This window comes from Pelophylax lessonae (genome assembly GCF_965119305.1).
Source record: "Pelophylax lessonae genome assembly, chromosome: 11".
In the NCBI taxonomy this organism is placed as follows: Eukaryota; Metazoa; Chordata; class Amphibia; order Anura; family Ranidae; genus Pelophylax; species Pelophylax lessonae.
Window position 1 is genome coordinate 11523876 of NC_138778.1, and position 24204 is coordinate 11548079.

The following is a 24204-nucleotide window of genomic DNA, read 5'->3' on the forward strand; positions in this document are numbered from 1 at the left end:
GTCCTGAGACCCGTTTCCCGATTGGCCGAAAGGAGAAGCCATGCTATTGGCCAATGAGGTGGAGGAAAGAGGAGACGCAGGAGGAGCCGCCGCCTGCCAGTACAGGGTGAGTGAGCTTGCAACTGGTGGGGGGTATGGTGGTCCGTCTGCCCCCCCCCCCCCCCTCGGTCCATGGAGCACCAGCCGCCACTGGGTGTGAATGTAGCATGAAATAGCTACAATAAGAAATAATAGCATGAAAAGCTGTATTTTGTCATATGTGCAAAATTCACTGAAAATTATTACACATTTCTGCAGCACACCTACTCCCTGTACAGTGTGATTCATTGTGAATGGCACCCCAATGCTTTGTACAGTTGAGCACAATGCACTGCCATTGCCAAAAAAATTGTGTACACTTTTTTTTTTATATACATTAACGTACAGTGCTGTGAAAAAGTATTTCCCCCTTTCCTGATTTTTTTTTTTTTTTGCATATTTGTCACACTTAAATTATGCAGATCCTCAGACTAATTTTGATATTACACAAAGATACAGTAAATTCAAAATGCTGTTTTTAAATGATGGTTTCATTTATTAGGGGAAAAAAGCTATCCAAACTTGTCTGGCCCTATGTGAAAAAGTAACCCCCCCCCCCCAAATTAAGAATGATCTGTGAATAACCACATTTTTTGGAAAGCTGCGTTAAAGCCACATCCACATCCACTTAAATAGAAGCTGTCTGACAAAGTGAAGCATGCTAAAATCTCAAAAAACAACAAATCATGATGCGATCTGAAGAAATTCAATAACAGATGAGAAACAAAGTAATTGACATGCATCAGTCTGGAAAAGGCTACAAAGCCATTTCTAAGGCTTTTGGACTCCAGTCAACCACAGTGAGAGCCATTATCCACAAATGGAAAAAACTTGGAGTAATTTTGTAGGCCGGTCACTCCTGGGAAGGTTCACCGCTGTTCCAAGAGCAGAAGGATGACTCATCCAGGAGGTCATAAAAGAACCCAGACCATCTAAAGAACTGCAAGCCTCAGTTAGGGTCAGTGTCCATGATTCAACAATAAGGAGACTTGGCAAAAATGGCATCCATGGAGCGTTCCAAGGCCAAAGCCACTGCTGACCACAAAGAACACCAAGGCTCGTCTAACATTTGCCAAAAAACATCTTGATTATCCCAAAGACTTTTGGGCAAATATTCTGTGGACTGATGAGACAAAAGTTGAACTTTTTGGAAGGTGCGTCCCGTTACATCTGACGTGTAACGAACACAGCATTTTATAGAAAGAATATCATACCAACAGTCACACATGGTGGCGGTATTGTGATGGTCCGGGGTTACTTTGCAGCTTCAGAACCTGGATGACTTGCCATAATTGATGGAAATATGAATTCTACACTCTACCAAAAAATCCTGAAGGAGAATGTCCGGCCATGAGTTTGTGACCTCAGCACACTTGGGTTATGCAGCAGGACAATGATCCAAAACACACCACCAAGTCGACCTATGAATGGCTCAAAAAAAAAAGGGTTTTGGAGTTGCCTAATCAAAGTCCGGATTTAAAGCTAATTGAGATGGTGAGGCGTGACCTTATAGTGATTGTAAAGCTTTCATTTTTTTTTTTCATTAAACTGACAAACATGTTATACTTCCCTCCATTGTGCAGTTGGTTTTGCACAGAGTGGCCAAGATCCTCCTCTTCTTGGGTCTGACGCCAGTGCTCCTGGCTTCTCCCTCTTGTTGGGTGTCCCCACAGCAAGCACCTTGCTTTGGGGGCACCAGAGCCAAGCCACGCCGCTGCTGTGTGTGTCTAGTCACACACGGAGCCATGTCTTGGCCCCACCCCCTCCATCTCCTGATTGGCTCACTGGCTGTGATTGGCAGCAGCAGGAGCCAATGGCTCACGCTGCTGCCAATAGCCAGTCAGGAGTGAGTCCTTGGAGAGGCAATGCTCTCGTGGACATTGCTGGATTAAGAGGGGGCTCAGATAAGTATCATTTGGTGGAGGGGGGATTATGGTGTGGGGTTGTTTTTCAAGGGTTGGGCTTGGCCCCTTAGTTGCAGTGAAAGGAACTCTTAAGGCATCAGCATACCAGGACATTTTGGACAATTTCATGCCCCCAAATCTGTGGGAATAGTTTGGGGATGTCTCCTTCCTGTTCCAACACCAGTGCACAAAGCAAGGTCCATAAAGATAAGGATGAGCGAGTTTGGGGTGGAGGAACTTGACTGGTCTGCACAGAGTCCTGATCTAAACCTGATAGGACACCGAGAAGGCCTGTAAGCCAGGCCTTCTCGTTCACATCAGTGCCTGACCTCACAAATGCGCTTCTGGAAGAATGGTCAAACATTCCCATAGACACTCCTAAACCTTGTGCACAGCCTTCCCAGAAGGTTATAGAAGCTGTTATAGCTGCAAAGGGTGGGCCAACTCAATATTGAACCCTACAGACTAAGACTGGGATGCCATTAAAGGATTGTAAAGTCAGAAGGTTTTTTGTTATCTTAATGCATTAAGATAAAAAACCCCTCTGTGTGCAGCAGCTCCCTAATACTTATCTGAGCCCACTCTCTATCCAGCGATGTCCATGAGTGCCTCAGATGTCCAAGACTCTCTCTCTCCTGATTGGCTGAGACACAGGAGTGGCACCATTGGCTTTCACTGCTTTCAATCAAATTCAGTTAGCCAATCAGGAGAGGGCAGGGCCAAACAGCAGCTTTGTGTCTGAATTGATACACGGAAATTCAGTTTGTCTCGGGTGCCCCCATAGCAAGTTGTTTGCTGTGAGGGCACTCAACAGGGGGGAGGGACTAGGAGCTCCCACCAGGGATCCGAGAAGAGGAGGATCTAGGTTGCCCTGTGCAAAACCAACTGCACAGAGGAGGTAAGTATCATATGTTTGTTATTTTAATAAGAATAAAAACGGGAGTTCATGTGTGTGTAAAGGCAGGCGTCCCAATACTTTTGGCAATATAGTGTATGTTTCCTTGCGCATGCAAAAAAAAACAAAAAAAAAACTCCCAAATTTTACTTGCACACAGCCCACTACATGGAGATTCCCAAATCAAACGTTAATGTTTAAGTCAAACTAAAGTTACAATATTAGTAGGTTAGGAAAAAACAAATGGACCTCCCGAAACTGTCCTGCATCAGGAAACAAAAAAAACGTATATATATTCCCAATATTTTGGGATTTTAAAAATGTCAGATCCTGAGCCTGGACAGTTTTGGAAGCCCCAGAAATCTTTGAAGGTATTGCACATGCTTATACTGATCTTGATTACGGTTGGCTTAAAATCTCTTTCAGAAGATCACATGTTTTACTGTGAATGACTTCACGCAGTTTGCGCACGCGGCGAGCGCTAGACATGCCAACAAAGCTGTGCGGTTGCAGAACAGCCATGCCGTTATGCACATCACCCATAATAATGAGCTGACCACTGACAGATGTCACATTGGGACACGGACAGCTCCAGTCCATGTTCACCAGGGTGACTTCCAGTGGCTGCTTTCCGAGAAACTTTAGTCCCATTTTTTCATCTTTAAGGATATCTTCAACCGAGACCAGGGCATTGCCGCCAGAATCCTGATCTTCGGTCAGCTCAATGATGCGCCCCAGAATGGCAAAGTCACTTTTGCAGAAGCTAGTGACCAGCTTCTGCCGAGGTTTGCACACTTTGCACTTCTGGTTCTTGGGGAACGGGCACATGTGTTCACACATCTCTTTGCTCTCAAAGTTGTTTTCATTACCATCACAGCCCCCGTAGATGAAGGACTGGCACTGGCTCAGTAGTTTGTTATAAGCCCATCTTGGCTCATAGGCTTTACAAGGGCCTTGTAGGGCAGGGTAACTGCAGAGGTTGACAGGTCCGTTCATGCAAGTCATCATACACAACTCATACGTTTCAAAGTGGTTCAAGTTGCTGTTGCAGTTACCATACACAAAAATAAAACAGTTGTTTTTCTTGGCATCAAAGTACCACCGAGTCTGTTCCTCCCCGCAGTCCTCACTATCTGGTGGCTTCAGACACTCATCAGTTGGAAAAAAAGTCTTGTTGGATTTTTCCTTAGCAGGCTGTTCTTTGACCGACAAAGGAAAGTTGACCTTGATGAGGCCTCCAGTGTTCTTAGCTGTACACATGTAGACACCGGCATCTTGTAACTGAGTGTTGTAGATAACTAGCTGAGCAATGTTGGTGACCACTATGTTTGCAACAACATGGTTGGGTCGCATGACCAGATTTTCCTTCCCCTCAATTTCTTTCTCCCATGTTATTTCTGGTTTGGGTTTGCCAGTCACATCACAGTGAAAACTGACAGTATCCCCCACATGGACCGCTTTGTGAGTTGGGTTGTTGACTAAAGTGGGCGGAATCACATTCAGGATGGGAGGGATCGAAGGAATCGTTGGGTTAGCCGTTGTCTCTGAAGGCAATGGACTTGTGTGGGGCCAAGACAGGTGATATTTACAGGTGACCACAGTTAAAGTGATCCCCTTTGTACAAGCTTCAGCATCCATAAAGCATTTGTTGTAGTAGGTAAGTCCGTCAGAGGCACATGTAAAGCTGGGTTCCTTCTCACACCTGTCTCTGCATTTGCAAATCGGTTGCCCGTCCCAAATGTCGCATTCAGAGCCTTGCTGGGTGCACATGAAGAGGTCGCACGTTGCCTCCTTCGGCATGCCGACTGGACCTTTCTTTCCTTTTACATCCATGTATCGTGCTGCCACACAGCTCCTGGTCCCACATACATTAGGACAGCACTTTTCATAAGTCTCACAGTCCTATAGAAAAACAAACCACGTTACAGCATTGTATCTAATTTCAAGAACACAATTTTCAAGAACGTTCCTCCTCTGCTCTGGATTGTCACTATCTACTTCTGACAACTAAACCTACCAACATTGTCACTAGATTACATATGGGAGTAATACTGGCTTCGATACTCTGAAATTTCCAGGAGAAATAGTCCAGGAGGAGCTAGTGAGTTACACTAGCATCGCATACTAGCACATTATGAAAATACTTACCTTAGAACGAAGCCCCGACACGGTCGCACGGACACCGCTGAGGCAGCTGACATGTTCCCTTGGCGTCTCTTCCGGGTTCGGAGGCTCCGGCGCTGTGAGTGGCCGGAGCCGCGATGACGTCACTCCCTTGCATGCACACGGGAGTTCACTTTTCGGCAAGGAGGTCTGAAGGTCTGGCAAGATACGCCGGACCTTCAGAGCGCATGCGCCGCTGGTGTCAGCGGCTGCATGCAGGTCGAATATCTCCTAAACCGTGTAGGTTTAGGAGATATTAATTTTACCTACAGGTAAGTCTTATTATAGGCTTACATGTAGCTAAAAGTTAAAAAGCGGAGTATACTACCGCTTTGAAGTCATAAGCAACAAAGGATTTTGTACGAAGTAATAAATACAGTCAGGTCCATAAATATTGGGACATCGACACAAATCTAATCTTTTTGGCTCTATACACCACCACAATGGATTTGAAATGAAACAAACAAGATGTCATTTAAAGCGGAGTTCCACCCATTTTTAATAGGTTGGAATACATAGCTGTATGTAATCCCCTTTAAAACGGCTTTTACCAATGGAAACTTTTTTTTTTTTTGCTAGTAAATACCTTAATTTCTGCTTTATTCCTCCTCTCCTCACTTCCGGGTCCGATCGGATTCGCAGTGTCTGCTGGGATGTATTCTATTCCAGAAATCTCGCAGTAGCTGAGCTGTAGTGAGCCTTGCCTGCCCCGCCTCCGCCCCGCCTCCTCTCATTAAGTTGTATTGTATGAATGTATTAAGGCCGTCTCTGCCCCGCCTCCTCTCATTGGTTGTATTGTATGAATGTATTAAGGCCGTTCTCTGCCCCGCCTCCGCCCTAACGGCCTTAATACATTCATACAATACAACCAATGAGAGGAGGCGGGGCGGAGGCGGGGCAGAGAACGGCCTTAATACATTCATACAATACAACCAATGAGAGAAGGCGGGGCGGGGCGGAGGCGGGGCAGAGAACGGCCTTAATACATTCATACAATACAACTTAATGAGAGGAGGCGGGGCAGGCACGGCTCACTACAGCTCAGCTACTGCGAGATTTCTGAAATAGAATACATCCCAGCAGACACTGCGAATCGCCGAATGACGTCATCGCCGATCGGACCCGGAAGTGAGGTGAGGAGGAATAAAGCAGAAATTAAGGTATTTACTAGCAAAAAAAAAAAGTTTCCATTGGTAAAAGCCGTTTTAAAGGGGATTACATAGATCTAAAGTTCCAAAAATGGGTGGAACTCCACTTTAACTGCAGACTTTCAGCTTTAATTTTAGGGTATTTACATCCAAATCAGCTGAAAGGTGTAGAAATTACAACAGTTTGTATATGTGCCTCACACTTTTTAAGGGACCAAAAGTAATGGGACAATTGGCTGCTCAGCTGTTCCATGGCCAGGTGTGTGTTATTTCCTCATTATCCCATTTACAAGGAGCAGATAAAAGGTCCAGAGTTAATTTCAAGTGTGCTATTTGCATTTGGAATCTGTTGCTGTCAACTCTCAATATGAGATCCAAAGAGCTGTCACTATCAGTGAAGCAAGCCATCATTAGGCTGAAAAAACAAAACAAAACAAAACAAACCCATCAGAGAGATAGCAAAAACATTAGGTGTGGCCAAATCAACTGTTTGGAACATGCTTAAAAAGAAAGAATGCACCGGTGAGCTCAGCAACAACAAAAGACCATGGAAAACAACTGTGGTTGATGACCGAAGAATTCTTTCCCTGGTGAAGAAAACACCCTTCACAACAGTTGGCCAGATCAAGAACACTCTCCCTGAGGTAGGTGTATGTGTGTCAAAGTCAACAATCAAGAGAAGACTTCACCAGAGTGAATACAGAAGGTTCACCACAAGATGTAAACCATTAGTGAGCCTCAAAAACAGGAAGGCCAGATTAGAGTTTGCCAAACAACATCTAAAAAAGCCTTCACAGTTCTGGAACAACATCCTATGGACAGGTGAGACCAAGATAAACTTGTACCAGAGTGATGGGAAGAGAAGAGTATGGAGAAGGAAAAGAACTGCTCATGATCAAAAGCATACCACCTCGTCAGTGAAGCATGGTGATGGAAGTGTCATGGCGTGGGCATGTATGGCTGCCAATGGAACTGGTTCTCTTGTATTTATTGATGATGTGACTGCTGACAAAAGCAGCAGGATGAATTCTGAAGTGTTTCGGGCAATATTATCTGCTCATATTCAGCCAAATGCTTCAGAACTAATTGGACGGCGCTTCACACTGCAGATGGACAATGACCCCAAGCATACTGCGAAAGCAACCAAAGAGTTTTTTAAGGGAAAGAAGTGGAATTTATGCAATGGCCAAGTCAATCACCTGACCTGAATCCGATTGAGCATGCATTTCACTTGCTGAAGACAAAACTGAAGGGAAAATGCCCCAAGAACAAGCAGGAACTGAAGACAGTTGCAGTAGAGGCCTGGCAGAGCATCACCAGGGATGAAACCCAGCGTCTGGTGATGTCTATGCGTTCCAGACTTCGGGCTGTAATTGACTGCAAAGGATTTGCAACCAAGTATTAAAAAGTGAAAGTTTGATTTATAATTGTCAATCTGTCCCATTACTTTTGGTCCCTTAAAAAGTGGGAGGCACATATACAAACTGTTGTAATTCCTACGCCGTTAACCTGATTTGGATGTAAATACCCTCAAATTAAAGCTAAAAGTCTGCAGTTAAAGCACATCTTGTTTGTTTCATTTCAAATCCATTGTGGTGGTGTATAGAGCCAAAAAGATTTGAATTTTGTCGATGTCCCAATATTTATGGACCTGACTGTAAATTTCAGTTAGCGTGTTCAATACTTATTTTATCAGCTGTATGTAAATATATACAATTTCTGGAGTTCTTATTTAAGTAACAGACCAACACATTAGAGTCCAACTCAAACTAACACTTATTAAGCAGTTACAGCAACAGTTTTTTTTTTTTTATGTGAAACGTGTAAACCATATAAATAAAATCTGACTGGTAAAAGCACTTCCAGTTTATATGGTTTGTCTCAATCCCTGTAATTCCCTTTTTCTAGGCAGCTTGGTCTATTACAGGTAAGGAAAGAACAGATCAATTGGCAGGATCAACAATTATTAAAATCTATAGGGAGGACTCAGAAAACAAAACAGTTGTGTTAATGCTACTGACAGACTGCATCCTAAAATCTTTTTCTTTTTGGCTTGTTTCTTTTTTATGATTGCTCTCAAAATAGATTAGTTAGCCTCTTCTATCACACGCGTAAAAATACCTGAAACAAATGTAGGTTTCTGCCATTGCTGGCCACCTGAAACCCTTGCTTGCCTAGCTGCTATCTGACTTCACTACTTCGATCGTTACTGTATGGAATGATAAAAGACTCACCTGGTCGGCCTCACATTCACGCTGGCAGGTGCTTTGCGCATCCACCCACAGGTTTGGATTCATTTCATTAGGACATAAACCGGCATGAGAGTACCTCACATGCGGCAATGCATCTCCTTCTCGAAGCAGACTGAATACAAGCAATATGAAAGTCTCTGCCGTCAACATCCCGATCCAGGTACAACAAATTAAACGCCACATTTTGGCTTGGAGTAATTCACTAAAATTCTAAAAATGAACAAGTCTGAGGGCTGTGTCCACAGTGAACACTGCGATCCCCCCGTCTGGTCCGAACTGCACCGGATTAATGGTCTTATTAAAAAATAACCCTTTAATTTCACACTTTACTTGCATACGATTTATTCCATGAATTAATTCGGGAAATCTTGATTTTTCTGACAATACTTTTTTGTGCTCGGTTTAGTCTGTGAATTTCAGAAAAAAAAAAAAAAAAAGTTGGAAATAGTTTAAAGGATTCAGCATGCCCCAGTAATGTACCCACCCCACCTAAGACCTACTATTGTTCTGTTCACGGGTGAGCGGTCTTAATTTATGTAATATAATGGAAGGCGGAAAAAAAAAAAGAAAAGGGGGCGGCGAGCCCTATAAGATATCTGAACTTAATCAGAAGAGACATTTATATATTACTGTTCCTTATTTAGTTTAGAACAGAAACTTTATATATCAAATTAAGAGATTAATAAATTCCTCTGTGGGTATTATGAAACAACACCGTTGTTCTTTGTTCGATCTTGGTGGAACGTTAAAAGGCGGAAAATCCTAATGAATGAGCTGCCTTCGCACAAGCTATTTTTATGCTATTAATTTCTCTGTCTGAGCCGATTTGGAAAATCCAAAACACAGACTGCCTACTGACGACATTTGGCATCAAATGCAGGAGTGAAAAAAAAAAAAAAACTGGGCTACAATGGGAGCTGGGAACCGTGGGGCCATTCCATTCATCCTGTGAAGGCATCGACTAACCATTCCAACAAATTAACAATGGCCAAAGTCGCCCACCTCTCCCCAACTTTGTTTTTTATTTGCCTGAGAATTTTCAAGACAGTCTGGGGGGGGGGGGGGGGGGGTTAGATAACCGCTAATGTATAATTTCAGCTGAATCTGTTATAATGGGATAACAAAAAGCAATTTGCAGTCCTAACCAAGGTGTTTGTTGGAAAGTATCGGCTGTTCCCACGAGGCATATATGTATCTGCAGGTTTATTGTCAAAGATTTGTATTGTGAAAGGATTGGTTTTTTTTACAACAGAGTGCAGATTTAATTTGCAGGATAACTGCAGATCATAAAACTTTTAGCCAGGTGCAGTTTCAAAGCTTTTGCCAAATTTTTAACAGCAAAGGCTCTTTTTTTTTTATATTTTGTAAAAATTACGTAAATGAGAAATGCTTTCAGAAACAGAAGTGTTAATAGTTTATTTTTTATCAATTACCAAAATGGAAAGCAAATGAACAGATGAGAAATCCAAATCAATATTTGGTGTGACCCCCCTTTGCCTTCAAAACAGCATCAGTTTTTCTAGGTAGACTTGCACACAGTTTCTGAAGGAACTCGGCAGGTAGGTTGTTCCAAACATCTTGGAGAACTGACCACAGCTCTGTGGATATCGGCTACCTCAAATCCTTCTGTCTCTTCCTGTCATTCCAGATAGAGCCCTGTGCGGGCCTGTTTTCTTAAGCCCGCACCCGCTGAATGCATTACCAGGACCGTCCGCACCCGCAACCTATGTGTTCCGCACCCGCAATGTTTGTGTTCAATCCCTCCCGCACCCGCAATGTTTGTGTCCACTCCCGCAAATTTTATCTCAGTGCTGGCCCTAATCTGCAGTCAAAGCCCTTACCTTATAATGATGCTGAAAAGAGGTCTAATGCCCCGTACACATGTTCCGATAATCGTACGACAAAACTTGCTTTCGACCTGATCGCACGATAATCTGATTGTTAGTACACAGCTTTCGACTGACATTCACGACAGTTCATCCAACAAAATCCGAAGGGACAAACAGGAAAACTTCTGTCGTACGACAGCTTCGCGAACGACAATCGTTTCATCAGTACACTATGCGTCCGCTAAAAATCGATCGACAAACACCGCACATGCTCAGAAACACTAAAATAGAACGGAAAAAGCCTGGCTGCCATTGTTTTTGTTTTGCACCATCTGATACGTAGCTAAGCAACCAGGAAGCTTTTCCAGAATCGTACGACAAAAATCATACGGTTTGTACGCATTGTTGAATTCGATGTTAGTATCATGCAAAGAATTGCGAACGATAAGTCATCCGATTATCTGAACGTGTGTACGAGGCATTAGAGTTAGAGACTCATCATGCTCTCCCTGCAGCTATGGTTCCTCCTTCTCCTTCCCCAGCCAATAACCACATCATACAACATTGCCTGATACAGTGCCAGACAAAACCATTACACACATGCTCTCCCCGCAGCTATGGTTCCTTCCTTCCCCAGCCAATACCCTCATACAACGCCTGATACAGTGCCAGACCAAACCATTAAACAGAAAAAGGAGGGGGGCGAAGAAGAAAAGTCTTCCCATACCTCGTTCTGCCAGCTCTTGTTACTCTTCTCGGGGTATGGTACACTGACAGTCATGTACCATACCCCAAGAAGAGTAACGAGAGCTGGCGGAGCGAGGTCAGGGAAGACTTTTCTTCTTTGCCCCCCTCCTTTTCCTGTGTAATGGTTCGGTCTGGCACTGTATCAGCATTGGTTATTGGCTGCGCTGGGGAAGGAAGGAACCATAGCTGCGGGGGGAGCATGCACAAGTACAGTGAGTCGTTACATCATAGAGTTCCCCGCGGGTCTCCCGCAAAAGTTCCTGACTGCCCGCACCAATGGGAAAACCTCACCAATGTGTTGGATTGCTTTGTATGTGTTCTTTCATCTCTGAGCATGCCTAGTCTTGCTCATAAGATTTTTCCCCATCAAAATGTGTACTAATGAGACGAAAATCAGACGTGTTTTGATGGTCGACAAAAATTATTATAGCCTGCACACCAGGATTTTTTCAGCCGAAAAGTCAGAATCGGTTGTCGGAAGCACCATACTAACAAGCCGAAAATCGTCAGATCGGTCGTCGGATGAAATTTCCCGGCCGAATTTCTTCTCGTGTGTACGGGGCTTTAATCTAGATCGGATGACCCTTCAGTTGGATTTCTATGATCTTTCATACTTCCCATAACATTTGCTACTGTTTGAAGGTTTTCCTTTAAACTTGAAGTCATGTTTTATTATGATGATATTCACCCAAATTATGATCAGACATTAACACAGCAAAAGTCTGATTGGACAGGCTGCTGCTGAAGTTTAGTATTAACGTCTTAAGGGAGTTCTAAGCGGTTTCTGGACACATAATCACAGTCACAAGGGTGAAATTATTTCATTGTCAGAGAGATTGAGAGATAGATTGAAATAAAAGAAAAAAAAAAAAACATGGTTTACTTCATTGCCAACTGGATATTTAAAGAAGGAATGTTGGCTAAACAGAAAAAGCTTTTAAAGTGCATCTCTAGGTAAACCTTTTTTGGATGGTGTTTTGGCAGGGTAGAGCTAGCTATACATTTTTTTTTCCATTTCCTTTAGATTTACCTAGATATACCTATAACTATGAGGGCAATATACTGCACTAATCCTAATAAAAAACGATATAAAGCAAAAAAAGCAGCTCGCACGAATCCGGAATTGTGGATACAATAAAACCTTCTATAATCATGCAGCGCTTTTTAAAGTAAAGTGAACCAGTCTCCTAGGGTCCACAGGTATTAAAGTGGAAAACAGTTCACATGAAGTCCGAAGCACCGAGCGTCACGCCAGCCAAGCTCCACCTACATGTTTTGTCATAATCATACGTCATCAGGGGGCGTGACAAAACATGTAGGTGGAGCTTGGCTGGCGAGACGCTCTGTGCTTCGGAGGATACGGCGGCCATCTTTCTGGTGTCCAGAGCTGCTGTTTCATCAGCTGTTACTTGCTGGATGTTGTGTAAGTCATCCCTCTTCGGATTTCCTGGCCCCTCCCTCCTGTTGAGTTTCCCCACACCATGCAGCTTGTCATGGGGGCACCCGAGTTGAGTCACAGCTACCGGTGTCCATTCAGACGACCCGGGCCCACCCGTCTCTCATCTGAATGATTCTGACTGACAGCAGCGGCACCCAATCGTGCTGTCACAGCAAAATATGGGGGGGGGGGGAGCTTAGACACTCTTGTAACATCACTAGATAAAAACAGGCTCAGGTAAGGAGGAGGAGCTGATGCACAGAGATTTTTTTTTTTTTAACTTCATGCATAGAATGCATGAAGATTAAAAAAAAAACCTCCGGCCTTTACAATTCCTTTAATATACATTTTTAAACGTTTCAAATTACATAAATATGAACACAATCACTGAATTGCACAAAAACATAACAGGTGAAAAGGAGGAGAAAAAAATCAACATTTCGGGGATGTAAGAGGTTCTTGAGAAAGGGGTGCTTACATCCTCGAAACAATGTTTTTTTTCCCTCCACCTCCCCTCACCAGGGTCTGGCTCAGCTATCCTTTTCATTACTCTGTTCTGGGTACGGCTCCTGTATGTATTTCTAAACATCAGCTTTTATGTTCTAAATGTAGCTCACTTTACATGCATGTATTTTTGTTGATGTGATTCATCAGTGGAGTGAGCACCTTTGCTGTATTATACTTGATGTGATTTGAAATACTTGGATTTGTATCTATTGTACGCATTTGCCTAGTACAACTTTATTGCTAAAGCATTTTTTCTATGTGGTGTGCTTACTCTATATACCTAAACTATTGTACTAACAGTAGAAGAAAGGAATACGATAGGCCACACATCTAATAAAAAAAAAATCACTTTTATTTAGACCTATTCAGAACAGACACTCCACAATGTACAATCGAGAGAACATAGCACTCCAACGAACATGTTTCACACCAACATCAGCGCTTAGCAATAGCAGATACTGTACTAACAGACCGATACATGGTGGAGATGTTTAGGCACCCTAAAAAAATAAAATATTGTTGAATGGTGTAGTTAACAGTGGAGTGCAGACCTTAATTGCCAAATACAGGCAAGTGCCTGAGTTACAAACATCCGACTTACAACTCAACTTGAAAGTGTGTTTTTAAAAAGGGAAAAAAAACACAAGCTATACTTACCTCCTCTGTGCAGTGGATTTTCACAGAGCAGCCGGGATCCTCTTCTTGAGTCCCCATCTGCTGCTCCTGGCACCTCCCTCCTGTCAAGTGCCCCCATAGCAAGCAGCTTGGTATGGGGGCACCTGAGCCGAGCTGCAGCTCTATTCAGACACATAGCTGCCGTCGCCGCCATGCCCCCCACCCCCCTTCCTGATTGGCTAACTGGCTGAGCCATTGCTGCCGCTGCTGTCAAAGTCAATCAGGAGGGAGAGTCTCAGGCGGCTGAGACACCCGGAGGGACTGCTGCACACCGAAGGATTTTATCTTAATGCACAGAATGGATTAAGATTAAAAAAAAAAAAACCTTCTGACTTTAAAACTCCTTTAAAACGAATGAAGACAACAGGGAGTGGAAATCTACCCCCAGGAAGGGAAATTCCCTCCTGTAAGTATTTATCATGGGAAAAAAGTGTCTCCACTAAAGCTTTATCACCAACCCATGTTTCCATAACCCAAAATTCAATTGTCACAGGGACAGAAAGTGAGGTGAAATCGTCTGAACAGGGGCACAGACAGCAAAAACTAATCTTACAGGAGTGTTTACCCTTCCCTATGCTTTCCAAAAAAAAAAAAAAAAAAAAAGTAATTTTTCTGGCTGGAGTTACACTTAAAATCTTCATACAAATATTAAAGCAATTGTGCTATTGTATTATCTATTATAAGCATGTGTACTAATTTTAGTATGGATAAAAATTGAGAGTTTTAGATTTTTACAATTCAAATAAAAAAGTTCTGTCAATGAACTCCGTGAAAAAGGATTTTGTGGTGAGACAAAAATCCTATTTTTTCTTCCGCTCATTGAGAGATCGCTCCATATTCTTCACCATAGGGACGTCCCAAAGCAGTACCAAGACATTGATGAGCAACCTGGACTCTAACAGCCCTGGGCTGGGTACAGCCCAAGGACCCCCTCCCCACCCAGACCGACTGGCATCTGTCAAGACCAATGTCCGGTACAAGGGGGGGAAAGGACTTGCCCTGTATCAAGGTCGGGAAGCACAGCCACCAGAGAATAACTGGTCACCTGACAGACAAATCACATAGTCCAGCGACTTGTAATACTCGTCCCATTGAACAAAATCTCCTTTTGAAGGAGTCTCATGTAGAACTGTGCAAACAGAACAGCATCGAAGGTGGACACCATCAGGCCCAACACTCGCATACACTCACGAAGGGACAAATACTTGTGGGTTAGGAACAGTTGAATCGCAGAATGCAACTTCTGCAACCGCTTCCGAGAAAGGAACACTCTTGCCAGAGCGGAATCCAGATAATCCAATCTCCTGGTCGAAACCAGGGTAGACTTCTAAAAATTCAGAAACCACCCAATCTCCCGCAAAGTCTGGAGAGTAATTTCCACACTGGCCGTCAGAGCAGACAGACTCCACTCGCAAGAGGTCGTCCAGGTACCCCAGCACAGCAATCCCCTGCTGACGCAGCAACGCTAAGACCGGGGCCAACAAGTTTGTGAAGAACCAAGGAGTGGAGGCTAGACCAAAGGGTAACGCCACAAACTGATCGTGCGCCTTACTCAGCAAAGCGGAGGAAATGCTGATGCCGGGTGCAAATAGGAATGTGCAGATAGGCATCCCGACATCTATACAAGCCATGGAAACCTTGATGCAGGGACGCCACTGAGGTCCAGAATCAGACAAACATGCCCTCCTACCTGGGAACCAGGAAAGGGCATAAATATAACCCCCAAAAATGTTCCGACACCAGAAAAGGAACGAACACGCCCCTAGGACAAGAAGTTCTGCCCTGCCCAAACAGAGCTTGCAGCCGATCCAGGGGCAGGTGCACATCGGTAGGAAGGAACCTTTCCAGAGGACAAGAAACAGATACAACAACCTTGTAGATCCACTGGTCGCTGGCAGGGCAAGGCCACAGCCCCAGAACCAGCAAAGATATCTCCCCACACTAAAAACAGTTATATGAGGAAAGAAGTGTGTGGTGTGTAGGGGGGGGGGGGGGTGACAAAATAGCACACAGGAAAGGTGGTACAAGCACATACTCCTTCCCCACTAAGATTACAGGTCCAGGGCACTCATTCCCAGCCACAGGGCCCCAGATTGGAATCTATGCCTAGCTGGGAGGGGGGGGGGGGGGATTTCCTGTCTTCTCTTTTTTTTCCACAGTGTCCAATCACCTGAAGGTGCCAGCATAACCCTATCTTAGTGGATATGAAGATGTCCTGTGGGTGTGGGATAAAGAAACACCATTTTCTTTTTTGCCCACAGCATAAGAATTCAGATGCTGTCAGGATGTCCAAAAGCAGTCCAAATGAGGGTGGGGAACACAGTAACAACCATAACATGTGCACCATAGAACTGGGGACCACCTGCTTCCCAAGAGCTACCTTAGGGATCAACACCTGAATCAGAACTGAATGACGCAGAGTCCCCTACCGGATAGAGGAACCTACCAACACGACCATCAGGAGCGTACAAAGAACCAATATTATGGCAAGAATATAGATAAAAAGGTCACCACCTGAGGGAAACTGATTCACACATGAGGGAACACCACAACTAAAATCAGCAAGAAGATGATCAACCAAAATCCACAACAACAAGGGAAAACATATACATTTTTTTCAGAGTAGGACTAAAACCAGATGTGGAGCGTAAAGGTGGATGCCCCTGGAACAGTTAGGAGAGGGCCAAGGTCACTCAAAGCAGAAGTGTCCCCTCTGAGTCTATGTGCAGACAAGTTGGACCCAAAGCAAGGCCTCGGGTACACTCAATTGCAGGAAGTTGGTGCTTAGGATGGTCAAGCAGCAGAAAGGGACCGGTGTCACTGTAAGCAGGTAGTGGGAACAAGTCAGAAATCAAAGTTCCATGTTGTCCTTGAAGGGTAAGAGCAGAAGCAGGATGATACATCTTAAGATGATTAACCACTTACCGCATAGTAACGTACCGATACGTCGGTACACTTTGCGGGTTTATACCGGGATGATGCTTCTAGTTAGAGGCATCATCCCGGTACCGTGGTTTGAAGCCGACGGTCGGCTTTCCGTCGGTAACGACCGATGCGGCTCGGGAGCCGCTCGATCATTACCCGGGGGGGCGGGAGGGGACGTCCCCCCCCTCCCGCCGCCTTCCGTGGCTTTGCCCGGGGCTCCCGTCCCACCGGGAGCCCCGAGCACCCAGCCGGCACGTCCGCCGGCTGGATGGAGTCCCGATGAATGCCGGACACGGCATCGATCGGGGCTCCGATGACGTAACCCGGAGGCGGCGTCCATGACGTCACGTCCGGGTTACTGTGCTGCAAAAGGCGGCAAATTTAAAAAACGGCTGTATGCAAAAATGCCGTTTTCGGCGTTTTGCATACAGGGAAGTGTAGTGGAGGGGTCTAGGGTCTTTTAGACCCTCGATCCCTCCATAAAGTGTACCTGTCACACATATTGCTGTCACAAGGGATGTTTACATTGCTTGTGACAGCAATAAAAGTGATCAGATTTTTTTTTTTTAAAAAAACCTGTAATAAAGTTTAAAAAAAATAAATAGGAAAAAAAAAAAATTTTGCCGCCCCCATCACCGTTAGCTCGCGCACAAAAAAAAAAAACGTATACGCAAGTCGAGCCGCGAATGAAATCGCTGTTCAAACCCCACATGTGAGGTATCGCCGCGATCGCCAGAGCGTGCGCAATAATAAAAAAAGAGCTACACTCTACCTCTAAACCGTTAAATAAATTTAAAGCGTCGCAGATTGAGATCTCTATTGACCGTAGTTTGTCGCCATCCCACGGGGGGGGCGCAATTTTAAACCGTAACATGTTGGGTATTTACTCGGCGTGACATCTTTCACAATATACAAAAAAATTTGGCTAACTTTACTGTTTAGTATTTTTTAAATGCAGTGAAAATGTGATTTTTCAATTTTTTTCCAAAAAAATGGCGTTTTAAGACCGCTGCGCAAATACCGCTTGACAAAAAGTTTTGCAATGACCGACATTTTATTCTCCAGAGTCTTTGCTAAAAAAATATACATAATGTTTGGGGGTTCCAAGTAGTTTTCTAGGAAAAAATACTGGTTTTAACTTGTAAACAAAAAGTGTCCGAAATAGGGCTGGGGCTTAAGTGGTTAACAAGACCAAGAATGTGGGCGTGACACTCCATCCAGTGTATGGGTCAGTCAGTACGCAGTTCTTCAATGTTAACCCTTATTACAGTAAAATGGGTGATGGGAAATTTAGAGCTGCTCAGTGGTCCAAATATTGAGGGAGCTTCTGATGCTTGGCCTAAATGCCCACTTACAAAAATGGATTTTTGTAAGAACTTACCGTAAAATCCTTTTCTCTTAAGCTCATTGACAGACGTAGTCTTCTTGATTCTCAAGAGCTGGGTTATGTTGTCTCCGCAGGAGTAGGACTAGGCAGAATGACAAAACGTTCTGGCTCCACCCTAGGGGGCAGTCCCTGAGGGTATATCCTCCCTCTCTCTGCTACAGGGAATCAGTTCTGTTTAAAGCAGTACAGAGAAATTAACCCAACCCAACTCAATGATAGAGGGGCGGGTACTACGTCTGTCAATGAGCTTAAGAGAAAAGGATTTTACGGTAAGTTCTTACAAAAATCCATTTTTCTCTATCGCTCATTGACAGACGTAGTCTTCTTGATTCTCAAGAGCTGGGACATCCAGAAGCAGTGCCACAAATGAGGGGTGGGATTGACAAAATCAAATCCAATCTAGTAGGCCCAACCGGTGCCAAACTAGAAGTTTTAAAGGCTCATTATAAACAAAGAATGAGACTAAAGAAAAATTTTCCAACGGAAAAAACCCTCGAGGTAGACCACTGGTCTCCTCAAATTGCGGCCTGCAAAACCTTGCGGCCAAATGAGGCATCAGACGATGCCATTACATCAACTTTATAGTGTTTAGAGAAGGTATGCACCGACGACCAGGTAGCCGCCTTGCACACCTGGACCACTGACGCCTGATGGCGAAAGGCCCATGACGCACTAAGTGCCCGAGTGGAGTGCGCCTTAACAGGGAACGGGGGCTCCCGACCCTTAATAGAATAAGCCTGCACTACCGTCTGTCTGATCCATCTGGAAATGGTCGCGGCAGATGCAGGCAACCCCTTCTTGGGTCCATCTGGGATCACAAAAAGTGAATCCGTCTTGCGAAACGAGTCTGTCGTTTTCAAGTATACCCTGATCGCCCGGACCACATCCAAGGAGTGCAAAGCAAATTCCCGAGGATGACTGGGCTTAGGACACAGGGAAGGTAATACAATTTCTTCATTCAGATGAAATTCTGAAACTACTTTTGGTAGGAAGGATGGATTCGGACGAAGAACCACCTTATCTCTATGAACCACCAGATATGGTGAACGACAAGATAATGCGGCCAGTTCTGACACCCTGCGTGCAGAAGTAATAGCCACCAAGAAGGCCACCTTCTGGGACAACGTGGGTAGAGGAATCTCCCTAATATCTTCAAAGGGAGGTTTCTGAAGAACCGACAACACTAAATTAAGATCCCAGGGGGGTAACGGCGCGTGCACTGGCGGAGCCAGATGTCGCACCCCCTGGATGAAATTCCGCACCAAGGAATGAGTAGCCAAAGGCTTCTGAAAGAAGATGGCTAATGCTGAGACCTGACCCTTGATAGTACTCAAGGCCAGTTTCTGCTCAACCCCTTGTTGCAGAAAAGCCAATATTCGACTAATCTAATAAGACCGAGGACGGAACCCCAAAGGTTCACACCATGCAATGTAGGACTTCCATGTACGATGATAAATCTTTCTGGAAGTCGCTTTCCTTGCTTCAACTAGAGTAGGAATAACTGAAGCGGACAAACCTTTGTCCTTCAGCACCTGGGTCTCAATAGCCAGGCCGTTAAAGCCAGCGATCGTAAAGCAGGATGGAAGATCGGTCCCTGAGACAGTAGATCCTCTCTGAGAGGAAGTCTCCACGGGACGTCCGCCACCAGTCTGACCATGTCGGCGTACCAAGCTCGACGAGGCCAGTCCGGAGCTACCAGGATTACTGGGATTCCTTCCTCCTCTACCCTGCGAAGAAGTCTTGGCAGTAACGCGAGAGGAGGGAAGGCATATATTAGCTGGTATTGCCCCCACGGGGCGATCAGTGCGTCTGCGGTTTCTGCTAGAGGATCGCGGGAGCGAGCCACGAATCTCTGAACTTTCCTGTTGAATCGTGATGCCAACAGATCCACATCCGGGGTGCCCCACCGTAGGCACAACTGGTGGAAAACGTCTGGATGGAGGGACCATTCCCCCTGATCCAGGGTCTGACGGCTGAGATAATCTGCCTGCCAATTCTCCACCCCCGGAATGAACACCGCAGAGATTGCTGGAACAAATCGTTCCGCCCAGCGAAGAATGCAAGCCACTTCTTTGGCCGCTCGGACACTCTTGGTGCCCCCCTGATGATTGACATAAGCCACGGCCGTGGCATTGTCCGACTGGATCCGAACCGGGCTGCCCTGGAGCTGCTCGGTCCAGTGAATCAGACAAAGTCTGATCGCTCTCAGTTCCAATACATTTATCAGTAATCTGGATTCTTCCGGGGACCAAAGTCCCTGGGCAGATAATTGACCGAGAATTCCTCCCCATCCGGATAGACTGGCATCCGTGGTCACTATCGTCCAATATATTGGCAGAAATGACTTTCCCTGGCTGAGCATTGGAGACCGAAGCCACCAAACCAGAGACTCTCTGGTCTGTTTGCTCAATCGTATCTGATTGTCCAGGGATTCCGGATTCCGATTCCGATTCCATCTGAGAAGAATCTCTTGCTGAAGAATTCGGGTATGGGACTGGGCAAATGGGACTGCTTCGAATGAAGCCACCATCAACCCCAGAACCCTCATGCACGTCCGAAGGGAAGACCAGCTGTTGGACAGTAACAACTGGACTGCTGATTGAATCTTTCGAAGTTTCCCTACCGGAAGGAAAACTCTCGTCCTGACTGTGTCTAGAATTAGACCCAGATATTCGAGCCTCTGGGTGGGAACCAGAAATGACTTTTGCTGGTTCACCAGCCACCCGAATTCCTGTAAAGAAATCATAGTAATCTCTATGTTTTGTAGCAAGGTCTGAGGAGATTCTGCATGAAGCAGAAGATCGTCTAGGTAACCTAGAATCGATATACCTCTTTGGCGCAGAAGTGCCAACATAGGGGCAAACACCTTTGTGAAGACCCGCGGAGCCATGGCGAGACCGAAAGGTAACGCCACAAACTGATAGTGGTTCTCCTCTACGGAAAAGCGTAGAAAACTCTGATGTCCTGCGAAAATGGGAATGTGAAGATAGGCGTCCTTGATGTCTATGGACGCTAGGACATCCCCTGGATGCAGGAAGGCTGCTACTGTGCGAATGGACTCCATTCTGAATCTTCTTATGTTGACGAAAGAATTGAGCGCTCTTAAGTCCAGAATTGGACGCACTTTGCCCTCTTTCCTGGGTATTGTAAACAGGTTTGAATAAAAACCCTTGAAACCGTTCTGTCCAAGGAACGTGGACTACCACTCCTTGTTGTAGTAGATCTGTGACTGCTCTCCGCAGATCTTCTAGACGATCCGGAGATAGTCGGATATTGGAAGGGAAGAATCGCGCCGGTGGGAGAGATCGAAACTCGATCTTGTACCCTGACTTTATGACTTCGCAAACCCATTTGTCCGGGATTCTGGAAAGCCATGGATCCGGGAACCGGCGAAGACGTCCCCCCACCCCAGTTATGGGTGGGGCGCACCTTCAGGCTTTGGATGGTTTATCTTCAGGTCTGGAGGGGGCGGGCTTTTGCTTGCCCGACCAACGACCCCTGACGCCTCCTGCAGGAGCTTTGGAGGACTTAGTTTTTTCACCCGCTGGACGAAAAAACCTCTTGTGAGCAGAAAAAGAAGGCCCTCGTCTTTGACGAGTTCCTCTACCTTTAAAATTTTGCGGTAAAAAGGTGCTTTTTCCACCGGTGAGATCCTTAATGATCTCATCTAAGTTGGCTCCAAATAGACGTTCTCCTGAAAAGGGGATATTAGCCAAAGCTTTTTTGGAACCTTGGTCGGCTATCCAACCTTTTAGCCACAGTGTACGCCTGAGAACCACTGCTGAGACTGATGCTCGCGCCATTAATGGAGTGGCGTCTAACGCCGCATCACATACAAACTGTAACCCCTGTATCATTTGTTCCAACAAATCTGATACCGCCTGAGGGACTTCTAAGTCCCGGCGTAACCACTTGGTCCATTCAGTTACAGCCTGCGAAACCAGACCAATAGCAATTATTGGCCTGAAAACTGATCCAATCAAGGAAAACATGGTGCGAGACATAGCTTCTATCTTGCGATCCACTGGATCTTTAAAAGACGGAGCGTCTTCTAAAGGAATAACCGTGGCTTTATTCAATCTAGCAATTGGTGAATCCACCACAGGTGGTTCTGTCCATTTCTTAATAAGGGTTTCCTCAAACGGATAACGCCTGTCAATGCGTTTGGAAATATTAAAAGTGCGTTTTGGCAGACGCCATTCTTCATCGATTGGATTGCCAAAACATTTGGGCAATGGAAAAACCTTTGCCACCTTGATGCGCTTTTTAGTCCCAAAAGGGATCTCAGTTTCAGCTATTTCTGATGGAATACCCTGTAACCTTAAAGTCTCTTGAACAGATACAATGAGTGCGTTTACCAACGCTTCCTCTCGGGCTATGGCAGATGCCGAAACATCCTCCTCACTGTCTGAAGAGACAGGACCCGAGACACCAATACCAGATGAAGTACCTGCAACTGCAGAAATAGGCTCAGAGTCTGAATCCGAGGTTTCAGATAATAAGGGGTTAGGCGGGGGTCGCTTTCTTGCGCCCTGTCCCTGACAAGCCACTTCCACCCGGGACACAAAAGTTTCCATAATGGCTGACAAAGATTCAATTGTCAATGGGGTGCTGGAGGATCCCGCAGACCCGAGGGGATCCGGAGGAGATACATGAGTGGCAGGGTCCATGTTAATACAGGACACTTTTGCCAGCAATAAACAAAAAAACCTCTTTTTTTTTTTTTTGTGTGTCTCCCCCTAGCGCAATAGCGCCCCTCAGAGTACCTGCTTCTCGATCCCAGAGAGAGAGAGAGGGACCCCCAAGGCTCACCAACCGATGCAGTGCAGTTTCCAACAAACTGCAGCCAGCGTCTGTCTTACACAGACTGGAAGGAGCTGTTTGCTTTTTCCCAGGCAGAAGGCGTGGCTCCGCCCCCTGTGTACGCCTTCCGGCGTTCCCAGCCCTCCACGAGGAAGCTGGGCTCACAAAACATGGCCGCCCCCATAGAAGAGACATAAGACTCCAAAAACATGGCGGCCGGCGTGACCTGAGGACATACATGCATTCGGTCTACGGCAAAATGGCGGCGGACCGCCGATATCGTCTTCCCAGCACATCCACCTGCACTCTGCTGAGAGGTGACATATGGATCTACAGAGATACACTGCACATAAGGTAGGATTATACCTCCTATGTTTGCTGTAATGTTACAGTCTGCTGGGTAGAGTGTTAGCTCTTGAACCAAGTCCACTTCCCACAAACACATGCTGTATTACAAGGGGGACTTGTAAGTGTCAGATATATACTGACCATATATGGAGGGGCCCATAATATATACTGCCTCATAATGAGGAAAAAAGGGAACGTTTACTCACCATACCGAACCGACAGGCACCCTCTCTTCACAATACCCTCTCCACCGAGGTGGGGGTTTGTGGACGCCTCGACTCTCTGGTCCTGGCGTCCAAGCGAGCTTTTAACTCGCAAAGTCAGTCCCTTTACTGGGACTCCGTCGCGGCCGACTCAGCGCACTGGTCTGCACGCGCTTTTAGGCAGAAACCGGGGTGACCACTGGATCTCACATCCAGTCCGTCGCCCGGCCCCGCATACTTACTTGAATATGTCGCGGCCGACCAAGCGCAATGCCTGGTCTGCACGCGCTCGTAGGCCGGCTGGGGGGACCACAAGTGTCGCCCAGTCCGGCATTTTTGCTTGAAGATCTCACAGGAAAAAAACACTGGAGAAAACTACCTAAAAAATGTCTTTTTCTTAAAGAAAAAAAGTCTTGCCAGGACCAAAAGATCCCAGCAAGGAACTTAGGTCCTTACTCCTGACTAGACAGAAAAAAACTGATTCCCTGTAGCAGAGAGAGGGAGGATATACCCTCAAGGACTGCCCCCTAGGGTGGAGCCAGAACGTTTTGTCATTCTGCCTAGTCCTACTCCTGCGGAGACAACATAACCCAGCTCTTGAGAATCAAGAAGACTACGTCTGTCAATGAGCGATAGAGAAAGTGAGTCTTTTGGGGCAGTGCAATTGCTAAGGCAATGCCACGGCTCTGGAACTGCAAAGCAGTTCCGTGGCAAACTTCTATCAGCATTTGATGTGTGGAAAGCACCACAAAGCGGAACTTCGTAACCAAAGGCCACTTCCAGGCTAGCACCGCTAGTCCAGCGGGGTCAGGATATGGCACTCAAAAGTCAGTCTGGGGAAAGGCCTAGTAAAAAGTTGGAACTTTCTTAGCAGGGATAACAATATCCATGTCTTTTCTTGC

General features: G+C 45.6%; 1 protein-coding gene across 1 annotated transcript; it reads right to left on the bottom strand.

The window, feature by feature from the left end:
* Positions 1–3213: 3213 nt before the first annotated feature.
* On the bottom strand, positions 3214–8701 carry WFIKKN2 (WAP, follistatin/kazal, immunoglobulin, kunitz and netrin domain containing 2). Its single transcript, XM_082272431.1, has 2 exons — positions 8423–8701; positions 3214–4779 (listed from the first exon to the last, which is right to left on the bottom strand). The coding sequence occupies exons 1-2, from the start codon at positions 8621–8623 to the stop codon at positions 3277–3279; spliced, it is 1704 nt and encodes a 567-aa protein (XP_082128557.1). The 5' UTR covers positions 8624–8701; the 3' UTR covers positions 3214–3276.
* Between the last annotated feature and the right edge of the window lie 15503 nt (positions 8702–24204).